This window comes from Puma concolor, unplaced genomic scaffold (assembly GCF_028749965.1).
Source record: "Puma concolor isolate L17-30 unplaced genomic scaffold, mPumCon1.1.hap2 unalloc_scaffold_76, whole genome shotgun sequence".
Taxonomy (NCBI): Eukaryota; Metazoa; Chordata; class Mammalia; order Carnivora; family Felidae; genus Puma; species Puma concolor.
The window spans coordinates 88522-101690 of NW_028240287.1; the positions used below are offsets into that span (position 1 = coordinate 88522).

General features: G+C 39.8%; 1 protein-coding gene and 2 long non-coding RNA genes across 6 annotated transcripts in view; 1 reads left to right on the top strand and 2 right to left on the bottom strand.

Annotated features, from left to right (window-relative positions):
* The window catches only part of LOC147570995 (uncharacterized), a 31940-nt gene extending 31222 nt beyond the window's left edge, over positions 1 to 718 (bottom strand). Inside the window, exon 1 of the long non-coding RNA XR_015247829.1 lies at positions 296 to 718. This is a non-coding gene — a long non-coding RNA (uncharacterized LOC147570995). The remainder of the gene's footprint in view (positions 1 to 295) is intronic.
* LOC112869889 (uncharacterized) overlaps positions 1 to 13169 on the top strand; it is a 14966-nt gene continuing 1797 nt past the window's right edge. Inside the window, exons 1-5 of one of the 4 annotated variants that reach the window (XM_086696709.1) lie at positions 1 to 207; positions 1751 to 2002; positions 9645 to 9705; positions 11754 to 11880; positions 12608 to 12703. In XM_086696709.1, the coding sequence (XP_086552835.1) occupies positions 9670 to 9705; positions 11754 to 11880; positions 12608 to 12703 (259 nt within the window). In that variant the 5' untranslated portion in view covers positions 1 to 207; positions 1751 to 2002; positions 9645 to 9669. Of the gene's footprint in view, positions 208 to 1606; positions 2003 to 9644; positions 9706 to 11753; positions 11881 to 12607; positions 12704 to 13169 lie in introns of those variants that run through there. The other 3 variants (XM_025932925.2, XM_086696710.1, XM_086696711.1) reach the window with 3 other exon arrangements.
* Positions 10037 to 13169, bottom strand: part of LOC147570997 (uncharacterized) — an 18320-nt gene continuing 15187 nt past the window's right edge. The window contains exon 3 of the long non-coding RNA XR_015247834.1: positions 10037 to 11012. This is a non-coding gene — a long non-coding RNA (uncharacterized LOC147570997). The remainder of the gene's footprint in view (positions 11013 to 13169) is intronic.

Sequence of the window (13169 nt, forward strand, 5' to 3'; positions counted from 1 at the left end):
CCTCCCCACGCTAGCCACGTCCTACACGGGCCCTGCCCCTCCACTGTTGTGTGGTCCCCGCTCTCCGCTCACCCTCTCTCAGTGCGGCCCCACGCTGGCCCGCCCCTCCGCAGACGTCCGGTCCCCTCTCTTCCTCCCCAGGCCACGCCCTTCGCGTAATTTCTTACTAACCCGGAAGCGGATTTCCGGAAGAGCAGGTATCGCTCGGTAAGTGAATTGTGGTGTTTGAGGTTTACCTCAGCCCCTTCCCGGCCCCATTCTCCATAGCCGGGGCCCAAGGATTCCTGCCACTTACTGGTCCCCGCCTCAGGCCCCGTAGCCGCCCGTCAGTCCCGGGGGGAGTTCAGCGTTGCCCTGAGACGCTCAGGACGTCGATCCCTCCGCTCCTCGGTCCTCTGGTCCGTGTCCGTTTCCGGTTGAAGTCGTTCGGAGGCCTCCCACAGAACCCAGTCCTCTTCTGAAACCCTCGCCATCCTCGTCCTCCCGCGGCCGGAAGCACGGTCACCGCCTCAGCGAGGCTCGTGGGCCCCGGCCTGACGGCAGAGACCGATCCCGTGCTAGGAACCCCCGTGTACTTAACGTCCCAATCCTGCTCCCGCTGGCTGTGTCTGACGCTGTGTTTGCCCTGTCCACATCCCACTGGAAAAGGGAGCTCTTCTGGGCAGAGATCAACTGTGATCCCATCCCTTTGAATGTCCAGTTGTGTCCGCAGGATGAGGATGCAAGAGGCACAATATAGAGATGGAGGGAGTAAGGGAGAGTCAAGTGGAGGATGGGAGGTGGGTGGTTACAATGGACTTTCACAGGAACAGTGACAGTGAGAAAGAAAGTGACCTGGGGAGAAGATAGTTCAGTATGTGAAAAGAGACGAAAAGATCAGTACGGAAATAGGGACAGAGTATGTAATCAGACTTTGACCAACAGTAGCATTGGGCGATAGCAGGTTGGATTGCAGTCTCATTAATTTTTTTTTAATTTCTAAATTGCTTTCCCTATTAAATTATTTGTCACATTCAAACTATGAGGCCACAGTGCTTTTCCTGTCCGCTATATACTGAAAGTGTTTTGCTGACTAGTAAATAATTTTACAATATTTCTGTGTGCAGTTGTTGGAGATACTGATGATTTTTGTCTTGACATTCAAAACAAAGTTTAAACAGGTATTCTAATATTCAACATCTTCCTTTTTCTCGATATTTTAATTATATGGTCTGAGAGCTAAGGTTTCCAACTAAGTTTATGATTTCTTTGAATTCCCTTTGCCCTTTTTTGTTGTTATTCTTTCACCAAATATCGTGGGATTGGCTGCATAGTCCTGGAACCTTTGTTCTAACTTGTCTCATCATGATTAATACATTGCTCAAAGGTACTTCCATACCTGCCTGACCTTGTACGTTTCCGCATGCCAATAATTAGGTCTTAATATTCCATTTTTGATGTATAAATGTGATGTTCTGGTAAAAAGAGAAGTTAAAAGCTTTTAATCAGTATGAGTAAAACCATGAAATAGAGACGCTGCTCTTGCTCAGGAGAAATACGGGCAGGAATTTTCAGGAGCAGGGGTGAGAAGGGCAAGCCAACTTACCACTATCAAATGCAATCCAACTCATGTATAAGGCCAGTAATGGTTACCTCCACTGGCCTCCTTTTCACATCTCTGCCTGGCCCAAAACACACACAGCACAGGGAAGCTGGGGAGGGAAAGCCCAAGAATTTTATAAATAATCGCTGAACAAAGGTATCTCTCTAGTGAGGAGGTGAGACTTGGCTCTGTGATGGAAAGGCACAGCACTTGGGATGTTAATGGATGGAAGGGAGCCTGGGAAGCTCAGAGACTGGAGAAAAGGAAAAGCCTGCACATCCTTCCTTGGTGGTCCTGTGTTCAGCATACGCTACAAGAGTGCAAGGAGTGTGACTTGAATGGGACACAAAGACTCACATTCCCACGGCTACCACGTGGCGTGTGGGCTTCACCAGGATTCAGGGTATTGTGAAGCACACGGTAACATGTGTTCCTCTCCATTTACAAGTTTATTGTCCCTGTTCCCTGGTGGCTTAGTGGAGGGTAGAGGGCCATCTGTTCCACGCGCTGATTTTCCTCCCCACTTGAGTGCTCGTAGCCCAGGAATGGGACAAGCTATTCAAAGACCTGATTGGCACATTTTCCAAACTGGAAAAGTTCTTTTATCTGATGATTACCCTCTCCTTCCTGAAATGCTGTTCTTAGGACATTCTGATCTCTGACACTCAGGTATCCTGCCTGACACATTTCCTCACTCACCCACGACTTTCCCTCAGAATTCTCCCCACTCCAGACCAGTTCCATCTCTCTGTGAGCCAGCGACATAGAACTTGTGAAGTGGCTCTGTTTAGAGGGTCTTTGTGACAAGTGCTTCATGCCCAGACATCAAGTAGGGAAAGGACTGGACACCGTGGTATCAGTGAGGTTTGCCCATACAGACTGTGCACCAAATCTGGATGTACTGTTAGCTCTTTACACACCAGGATTAAAGAAAGTGCACACATTAGTAGTGAATCTCAGGAGTGCCTGAAAAATCCTGGAAAAGAATACCAATAAGGGGAAATTTGTGGCACCCAATTGTGTAATGTATTTGAAGTTTAACAAAGTGAATGTGTGCATTTGAGCTAAAACTATTAACAATTTGCAATAGAAGGCAGAGATTACAAACCAATAGCCATGACAAAATACGGCGGCACTTCACACGTGATGAGTGCTTTATTCACTAATTGTTATTTAAAATCAACCTAAGTGTCTGACATAAAGAGGGTTTTAAATTGTTAACAGCACATCGATCCCAGTGAGATTTAGTCTTCAAGGATCTGTAAAGAATCAACGTCTCTGCAGTTGGCTGAGGGTTTCTACACTCTGGGTAAGTAGGAGTTTGCTGGGCCAAGAAGTAGCACCTTTCACGTTGTGATAGATTCTGGCCCAGTGACCCACCCCCCCCCCCCAAAACTGCAAGGAAATCTTTATCACTGACCAACTCTTGAGGCATCCCCCCCTGCAAAACCCAGGAATTAATTACATATACACATTATGTGCATACATACATACAGATTTGGATGAAATGACAACCCTTTGTTTTTATTTTCGTTTCACTAGACATATGTATAATTTTTTTTCGTTTTTGTAGACCTATGTATAATTAATTGTTTTTCCAATTCTTTATTTATTTATTTTGAGAGAGAGAGAGAGAGAAAGAGCACAAGCAGGGGAGGGGCAGAAAGAGAGGAGAGAGAGAGAGAGTCCTAAGCAGGTTCCATGCTGTCAGCACAGCCTGATGTGGGGCTCACTCTCACAAACGATGAAATCATGACCTGAGCTGAAATCAGGAGTTAGATGCTTCGACTGAGCCACCTAGGCACCCCTCTAATTCATTTTTGATGTGCATTTACATACTATTTTTTATTTTGTGATTTAACGATATACACACAGGCACTTACGCACTTTGGTATTATGTTTTTGTGGTGAACCAAAATCCTTTCTTCATGCTTTTTATTTTTCCTGTGGAAGGCATCACCTATTGCACATTTAAAAGTGTTATGTCCCATTCAGTTGTAATATAGCATTGAATATTGTTTATTTTAAGTACTTCATTTCAATTGTGTTAAAGTTTCAGATAATGTAGCAATGCCTGGATGGCTCAGTTGGTTAAGCGTCTGACTTTGGTTCAGGTCACGATCTTGCAGCTGGTGAGTTTGAGCCCCACTCTGTGCTGACAACTCAGAGACTGGAACCTGCTTCAGATTCTGTGTGTCTTTCTCTCTTTGCCCCTCCCCTGTTCATGTTCTGTGTCTCTCTCAAAAATAAACATTAAAGTTTCAGATAATGTATTTTCAGATAGAATTTGACCTACTTTCATGTTTTTTCTGTTCCAAATTGTTTTGGCTATAGCCCCACCCAAAATCAAAATTGACACAAAATTGACTTTTAAGATAATTCTCAGTTTGTATGTGAATACATAAAATTTAAATTTAAAAATGTAAATTTTTAAAAATTTAAAACTTTTACATTTCGATTGCACCGAATTTCTGTAGTCACTGAGGTTTTTATGTCATGATGTCCTCTAGGTTAAGAATTGGTTTGGCAGCTTTACTCCTGTTATATTATGTCCTCAAAAAGTTTTAAAGACATTTTTATGTGGGTCTACAAAATTATTTCAAATGGAAGCCATAATATTTTGCTGTTGTAAGTAGACTTTGTGTGTGTGTGTGTGTGTGTGTGTGTGTGTTTGCTTAGTTTTTAAATTATATTAACTAAGCAGTATTGATTTCAGTATATTAAGAATAGCTTTGTCTACTTTTTAAAATATTTGTATTAAGTATGATCATTAAAAAGTCTTCTGTTTTTTGGAATTTGAAATCCTGTCTTCAAAGAACAGTTCCTGTTCCGGTTCTTTGGCTCTTCTCTTTTTTTTTTTTTAATTTTTTTTTCAATGTTTATTTATTTTTGGGACAGAGAGAGACAGAGCATGAATGGGGGAGGGGCAGAGAGAGAGAGAGACACAGAATCGGAAACAGGCTCCAGGCTCTGAGCCATCAGCCCAGAGCCCGACGTGGGGCTCGAACTCACGGACCGCGAGATCGTGACCTGGCTGAAGTCGGACGCTTAACCGACTGTGCCACCCAGGCGCCCCTTGGCTCTTCTCTTTCTCTCTTTTACTTGCCCTGAATCCAGTGTCCTGTGCGGTGGTGAATGGCTGCAGCCCTCACCAGCCCTCCTTTCTCAGCCTTCACTTTAGTGAGACTGCTTCTTTCTCTGCTGCTGAATATGTTTGCTGAGCTTTTCTTGATTAGCAAGAATTATTCCCCCCTATTTGACATGATTTTTAAAGATTTGAAATTATTTTGAAAGGTCATATGTTTTTCTAAGGGTCCATTGATGTGATCTAATTATTGGGGTATTTAAAATTATTTAATGAAGGTAATATGTTTTCTAGTATTGAAGCATTCATTATTGCAATAAACTACACTTGACAATGTTGTATAAGTGCTTTGGGAGAAATCACAAATCCATTGTATGGATGGAATCTGATATATATAGTTTATGTATTAAAATTGGCTGATGGCATTGTTCTTCTTTGTGAGTGAATATTCATAACATTTTCTTGGAAATTAACCAATTTCTCCTATATTTACAATAACAATATAATTCCTGTTTTTCTTACATTTAAGTTACTGCTTTTAAATGAATACACGGTCTATTTTATTTGCCAATGTTATTTTTTTCATAAGTCCTTTGTAATTGCTTGATTTCACTGTGCAGACTTTTTATTAATTTCTGTCAAATTTGTTTTCTTCATTTCATTCTTTATTTACTCTTTTTATTCTTCTTTTATAAATATGTGGTTTATTTGTGAACATCTGAAAACTGAAAAGTCTTCTTTCCTTTTTTCTTCTCTTGGTTTATAAGTGTTTTTAAACTCACTGAAGGTTTTGGCTTTAACTCTTCTCCAGAGGCTTAAAATTAAAATGTACAGCAGTTCTTGCTTGCTTTACACTGTGGCCAACCAAATGCAAAGGTTACATCTCTAAGAAAATATCTTCAGGTTATATGGTAACATAGTGTTGCAACTTAATATTTATGTCTTTATTGTATTTTAAATGCATTCAAGGAGGAAAATTTTTTTTTAAGTACATACACAGCCTGACTCATGATTAGCACAGTCTGACTCATAATTAGCGATCGATAATAACTGACAAACTTAAAAATGTATTATTTTTATACTTCCTTTTCTTTTGTTCTCATATGCTTTCACTGTCAACACCCTATGCCAGACAAATACCTAAGTATGAAAATTAATCAAACTCTTCCTAATTGCTTTACTGCATTCTTCAGCAAAGACTAATTTGCAAACAAATATCTGTTCCCATTTCTTGCTTGCAATTCTCCAGTGGCTTCCCATTAGCTTTAAAAATTGAAAGAAAGACGAGTCCAGTTACAATGACCTTTGGGCCCTGAAGTCCACCTGCCTGCCACCATCTCAGGTTTATCCCATTGTTCAGCTGCCTGCCAGTATGTTCTCCTTCCCTGGGCACCCTGGGCACTGCAGTGTGTCTGCAGTGTTACGCTTGCTCCCTCATGAGGGTGGGGAGGGTGCAGGTACAGGGGTGAGCTTATTTGTATCTCTGCTGAACTTTCTTTTTTTTTTTTTTTTTTTTTAATTTTTTTTTTTTCCAACGTTTATTTATTTTTGGGACAGAGAGAGACAGAGCATGAACGGGGGAGGGGCAGAGAGAGAGGGAGACACAGAATCAGAAACAGGCTCCAGGCTCTGAGCCATCAGCCCAGAGCCCGACGCGGGGCTCGAACTCACGGACCGCGAGATCGTGACCTGGCTGAAGCCGGACGCTTAACCGACTGCGCCACCCAGGCGCCCCTCTCTGCTGAACTTTCTAATGCTTTCCCAAGTAAAATTTTAAGGTATCAGATAAATGATATGTGCATTTTAAGAGTGTTTCCCCACTTCCGCAAATGAAATGTTTTAGTATATGTATATAGAATATCCTTGTCATTATTTCTTTAAAAATCTCTAGTTCTAAACTAGACAACTCCTCAAGAACAGATGATCTCTCTGCTTTATTCGTCCATGTAATTTCATTGTTTGGTATAGTCTTTGACTTGAAACATAATTTATTTAAAAATTTTTTAATGTTTAGTTATTTTGAAAGAGAGAGAGAGAGAGACAGCATGAGTGGGGGAGGGGCAGAGAGAGAGGAAGACAAAGAATCTGAGGCAGGCTCCAGGCTCTGAGATGTCAGCACAGAGCTGGACGCAGGGCTCGAACTCACAAACTGTGAGATCATGATCTGAGTGAAAGCGGGATGCTTAACTGACTGAGCCACCCAGGTGCCCCTTGAAACATATATTTATTAATGACAAAAGGAGATCATCACTTTTTTCTCAAAGACTCAGATGTTGCAGTAAATAGGTTGAAAAGACAGAACATATCAAAGATACATGAAAATCAAAACATTCGTCAACTAATGGTTTTCTACTAAAATATACTAAAGATCTTTTGCTGTCAGAAGATTAAAATGTTTAGAAAACCACAAAGTATTTCTTTTCTTAATTTTTTTAAATGTTTATTTATTTTGGGGAGACAGAGTACAAGCAGGGGAGGGGCAGAGAAAGAGGGAGACACAGAATCTGAAGCAGGCTCCAGGCTCCCAGCTGTCAGCACAAAGCCCAACGTGGGGCTTGAACCCACAAAGTGCAGGATGATGACCTGGGCTGAAGTCGGGCGCTCAACCGACTGAGCCACCCAGGCGCCCCTACAACAAAATATTTCTTATGGCATCCTACCTGAAAGGAAAATACATTGCATGATTTTTCCTCCAAAATAATATATTCTATTAGGAATGTCTTAATATCTTAAAATTTTTATTCCTTTGCCATCAATTTAAAATATATACTATTTAGAGATCGTAGAAATTCCATGGTTGTCAGAGGGTGAGGGTGGGGAAGAGGAATGGGAGTGGTTTAATGGGAACAAGGTTTCAGGTTTAGAAGATGGAAAGAGTTGTGGAGATAGATGGTGGTGATGTTACACAACATTATGAATGTATTTAACACCACTGGATCATACACTTGAAAATGATTAGAATGAGGGGCACTTGGACTGGAGTGGAGCTCAGTCAGTGGAACGTGTGACTCTTGATCTCAGGGTTGTAAGTTCAAGCCCCACGTTGGGTGTAAAGATTGTTTAAAAATCTTTAAAAAAACATGATTAGAATGGTAAATGTTGTATGAATTTTACCACAATAAAATAAAATAGAAAAATATCCTACTTATAGTAAAATCAATTCTTACAGTGATTGTTCACTCTGGAAATAAAACATCAAGTTATATAATTCATTTATTTAGTGGAAAAATCTCATTTTTGGAAAGTGGGGGGAGAAATCAAAGAGTTCAAAGGATGGAGAAGATTTGAAATATTTAAGGAACATGGAAGACTTACTAGTTACCAAACAAGAACAGTGTTGCCAGATATATGTGGATGCCACTGTGAGTTGTGACTTCACATATAGAGAAGGGTCAGTATTCTAATGCTGTGCTGCCAGATACAGTCATGGAACAGGCAGGTATTTGGAGTCCCTTTCTGTTGGGGCCTTGATTAGCAGATATAATTAAAAGACATAAATGACGTTAGTCTGGGCAAATATCTATCGAAATGGGTGACAGAATTAAACTGGGCAGTAACAATGAGGAGGGCTGGAGGCTAACATTTAGGAATTCTGACAGTGCCATGGTTCTTACGTGGTAGAAAACATGGACACAGGGACAAATTTTATGAAAAAAAACAAGGAGAGTAAGATAAAAACAGGGTGGCACCTCTGATCGTTAATGTTAGGGGTACTATTCCAGGTAAAATCTGGGTGGGATGTGTAACCCTTAAAGAATCTGATATTAGGAGGCAGGAAAGGAAAATTCAAATTCTACCTATACCACTTTCTAACATATGCTTATGTGTATGTATATGCTGGTGTGCGTGTAGTTGTGTCCTATGACTAAAGTTTCCTGGACTGATGATGATGGCATTGATTAATAAATTAATAACAAAACGATAACTAGCAGAATTATTTTGAGAAATAAATGAACAACTGTATGTAAATTTCCAAGCACAAAGTCACATAAACTAAAACTATTGTTATCTTGTCTTGATGTGAGATACAAATGGGTGAGTTGAACCCACTTATGTTTATGACTTATTATTATCATTTCTCCATGAAATATACTTACTTACTATGGATGTTTTAGGGGGAGGATTTACAATTTATAAATGTTTTCAGAGATATACACATACAGAAAATCAAACCATGAAATTCAGGAAAGTTGTATCTAATGCAGATTTCAGTGAACAATTTTCTAAAACTTTAGTTGGAGTAAATAAATGCCCTCCTAAAATCCTTTCATTGTATAATTTCTGGGAGTACTACCCTGTAAAGATTGTTAGACATGACAATAATGCCATAACCCACATGTTCCTACAGTTTTCTGATGCAGGGGATTTTAAGGGTTAAATATGTGGCATGGGTGTCATTGATCCTCAAAATGAAGTAAGTCACTGAATTGATTAACCTTACCATAAAATGCATTCTTAATTCTGTTGTTTCATAACCAAACCCATTCAGAACAAATCGAAAGGTAAATGTTGAGGGGGTGATATTGCTGGAGACCCTTCTTGGAGGAGACCATGATTGATACGGAATTCAGAGGGCTGAGGGCAGGGAAAAATAGGAATGGAGTGAGATACCAGAGGGCTGAGGAGCCAAGGAAAGTGCTAGTCAGTACACAAACTAATCCCTCAGCCTGAGAACTTTCACAAGGGTTCCACATATGCCAGAAATCCTATTTTGGAATCAGGAGGAAGTGGGTTTTCACATTCTTCCTAAATTGAGGGTACTTCTATCTTTTCTCCAAGCAACAAGAGTCAGAGCCTTAACTTTTTCCCTGGTAGTGGAGAGCCATCCCCCTGCAACCCCATTTCCTTTGGAGTACAGTGCATGTTTCTGTCGTTTGTGCTGGGGATCACTTCCAGGTAAAGAACTGGGGCTTCATAACAAGTGGGTATGGAAAATGTGGGCAACTGGAGTTTCATGGCTCCTTTCTCCTTCCTCAGCTTTGCCTCCTGTTGCTTGGACTATATGAGTGAAAACCCAGAAGACAGAATGGAATCACAAGTGAGTAGGGAATTATTCTTTCTACTGAAATGTCCATTGCCATCATATGGCTATGTATCTCCTACAAGCATTCATGTTCTAAGTACACTCAAGTTTTTCAAGAATCTGAACTTGAAGTTTTCCAAGAACTATGAAATTAAGGATTCTTCATGTGGTAATTTCCTTCCCAATGTTACACTAAGATATCAGCCTAGTTTAATGCCGGGTATTTACAAGACAGGTATCAGAGATTTTCTTTTTCCATATCCATCCCATGGCCTTCTTAGCACCAAAGATACACTCATTAACCATTTTATTGACTATATTGGGCTTAGGATTGAGGTCAGTGCAGGTGATAAAGATGATTAAGAGCAAAACCTTACAGCCCAATAGTTAGGCAGCTGTTCCCACAGGTGAGCTCCAATGCAGTATTCTATGTGCTTGCTGCAGGGAATGCTAATTAATATTGAGGGAAGATGAATGGTGGTCATGCTGGAGAAGCCAATGAGGAGTCATTCTCTTTTTTTCCCCCAAATTTAAACCTTGTAAAAGTTTTGATAGAATGTATTTGTACTTTTTGAAATTTATGAAAGAGAAAACAAATTCTCATTACTTCTCATGTACCAAATCCTACTTTTCCCCTCTTTGTAATTTCCCTCTGTTCAGATTTGGTAACTGGAAACAATGTATAGGGAGTATGGTTTTCTTAGTTTTGGCTGTAATTCAGTAAAAGGAGCATAGGAGGTAAAATAAAATTTAAGGACCTCTGGAAACTTTTGATGAATTGAAGAGACAAGAACAATACTGGCTTTAAGTATGCTTGAACTGAGACACAAGATAAAGAAACAAAAAACAGTGTTAACTGCTATTGGGAGGACTCAGGCCATAGGAAGGGTCAGGAAATACTGTCTTTCATTACACAAGTCTCAGAGCCTCTGGCTTGTGCTCATGAACCATTTAGCTTTATACTTTGTAATGAACAGTGTAGTTATGTGAAAATTAAAGGATGTGCCTGCTGATCTCCCATCTTGTATGAATTGTTTTCAGTTTTGCAGAATTATGGACAGTGCTTCAATATCATCTGACATTTATTGAATAATAAAACTAGAAGTTGTGTTTAGTGAAATATTTGCTAGGGGTGCCTGGGTGGCTCAGTCACTTGAGCATCCAACTCTTGATTTCAGCTCAGGTCATGATCTTACAGACCTGAGTTTAGGCTCCACACTTTGGACTCTCTCTCTCTTTCTCTCTTTCTCTCTGCCTCTCCCACACTCACTCACGTGCGTATGTGTGCGTGCACATGCTCTCTCAAAAGCATTTGAAAATTTCTAAAAATTAAAAAAATGTTTGTTCATTAGCAGTTTGCTATGTCATTGGATCTTTAAGAATTCATAAAAGGTCACTACACCATTTCATGGATGATGAAACTGAAGTCATAAAGAGGAATAATCTAATCATAGTACTTAAAAAGTGGCAGGTTGTATATAATGAGTCCATAGATTTTTTGAAATTGGTGGAGAATAGAGTTTTAAGTTTTCAGGAGAAACTTTTATACTCATGATGTGAAGGCCTTTTTTTTTTTTTTTTAATAAAGTTTATTTTGAGACAAAGAGAGGCAGCACAAGTGGGGTAGGGGAAGAGAGAGAGGGAGAGATTGAGAATCCCAAGCAGGCTTCACACTGTCAGCGCAGAGCCTGATGCAGGGCTCAAACTCACAAAACTGTGAGGTCATAACCAAGAGTCAGACACTTAACCAACTGAGCCACCTGGGTAACCCGAACTGGAAGTCTTAATTACAAGTTTATTGGGAAATTCTTGGGTTATATTATGCCACATCTCACTTGATATCTCTTTATAATGAAAGTTATGTATTTAGAATGTGTATGCCTGTGGGTCTATCTGAAAGTCAGATGTCCAGGTGTGCACTGCAAACAATGACCGAACCCAGCATCCTATTTGAATGTTCTGTACCTGCAGCCCCCACTTCCTTAGTGCTGTTACATATACCACGCTCCCCTGAATATTGGCAGAAATGGCCCTGTCTGAAAACAATGTCCATAATGCTCTAGGAATCAGTGACCTTTGAGGATGTAGCTGTAGACTTTACCCAGGAAGAGTGGACCCTACTGGACTGGTCCCAGAGAAAACTCTTCAGAGATGTGATGCTGGAGAACATAAGTCATCTAGTCTCAGTTGGTGAGTCTCTTACTATTTATCATGTATGTATACGTTTATCCATTCACTCATTCATTCAACAGCCATGTAGAAGAGCTTCCTCATTTCTCACCACAGATTCTGTCTTGATTCTTTCTTAACTCTCACAACTACCTTACAGCAGTCTTCTTCACGTTTTACTTTAATTTGTCATCCCACTAGAATGTAATCTTCCTCACACAATTTCATGCCATTCTTGCTACTTAATCTCCAGAACACTCAAACAGTGGTGAGAACTCATTATTTTTGAATTGATAACTAAATGTATTGACTTTTTAAAAAAGAATTTTTTTCCTGTGGGGGCTGTGGTTAGATCAGACCACAGTATTAAAAAAAACAAAACAAAAAACTTTTCCACATAGAATCTAGATGTTTCTGGTGGAGTTATTATTTATTGGATTTGTTTGGGATACAGTATTTAAACACTGTGAGACCTTGTATCTTCTTACTGTATTAAAATATCGAAGATTGCACGGTTTGTCTTTGAACTTGGTTGGGTGTCAGTAATAGGTCCTTAATGTCTTTGGGAACAAGTGAAGAGTTAAGCTTTTGTTGGTGAAGGACTATCCATGTTGTTTCCAACATATTCTTCCCTGGGATGACTTTTAGAGGTTACCTTATTCTTTCTCATTAGTTGGCCCTATATTGATGATCATGTACTGTTTGGGGCACAAAACCCAAAATTTGATTATCTTTTTTCTACTAACAGGCAAACAACTCTACAAATTAGATACAATTTTCCACTTGGAACAAGGAGAGCAACTTTCCACAGAAGGGATAGGTTTGCTGCAATTCCAGAGTCTAGGTGAGCTACATGAAGAGCCTAGTCAGTGAGTGAGTAGGCCCTAAGAATCATGAAATGAAATTTAGTGACTTTTTTTTTAAGATAGACAATGTGATGGGGGAAATTTCTTCAGATGTTGACATTATACTTTATAGGTGTCAATTTCTATTCTGTCTTTGGCTTGGGGAGGGTAATAGTTATGTACTTACTGGTGACAATTCACAAAAATGTCCCTGTTTCTTTCTTCTATGAAGATTTTCCCTCTCTTTTCATTCCCAAATTGTCATCTCCATCTTATGTTTTTCATATTTCAGTCCTGAAAATGTCAACTGCTGATGTCCTATAATTGTTTCTTCTTAAAGTATTCCTTAATTTGGCATTTTTCCTTCCCATCTGTTAGTATTTGAAACCTATTCAAATGAGCATTTAGTGTCTTCAGCATTTTAATTCCCTCAGTGTCACTGTGGCAATTTTTTCCCCAATTTTT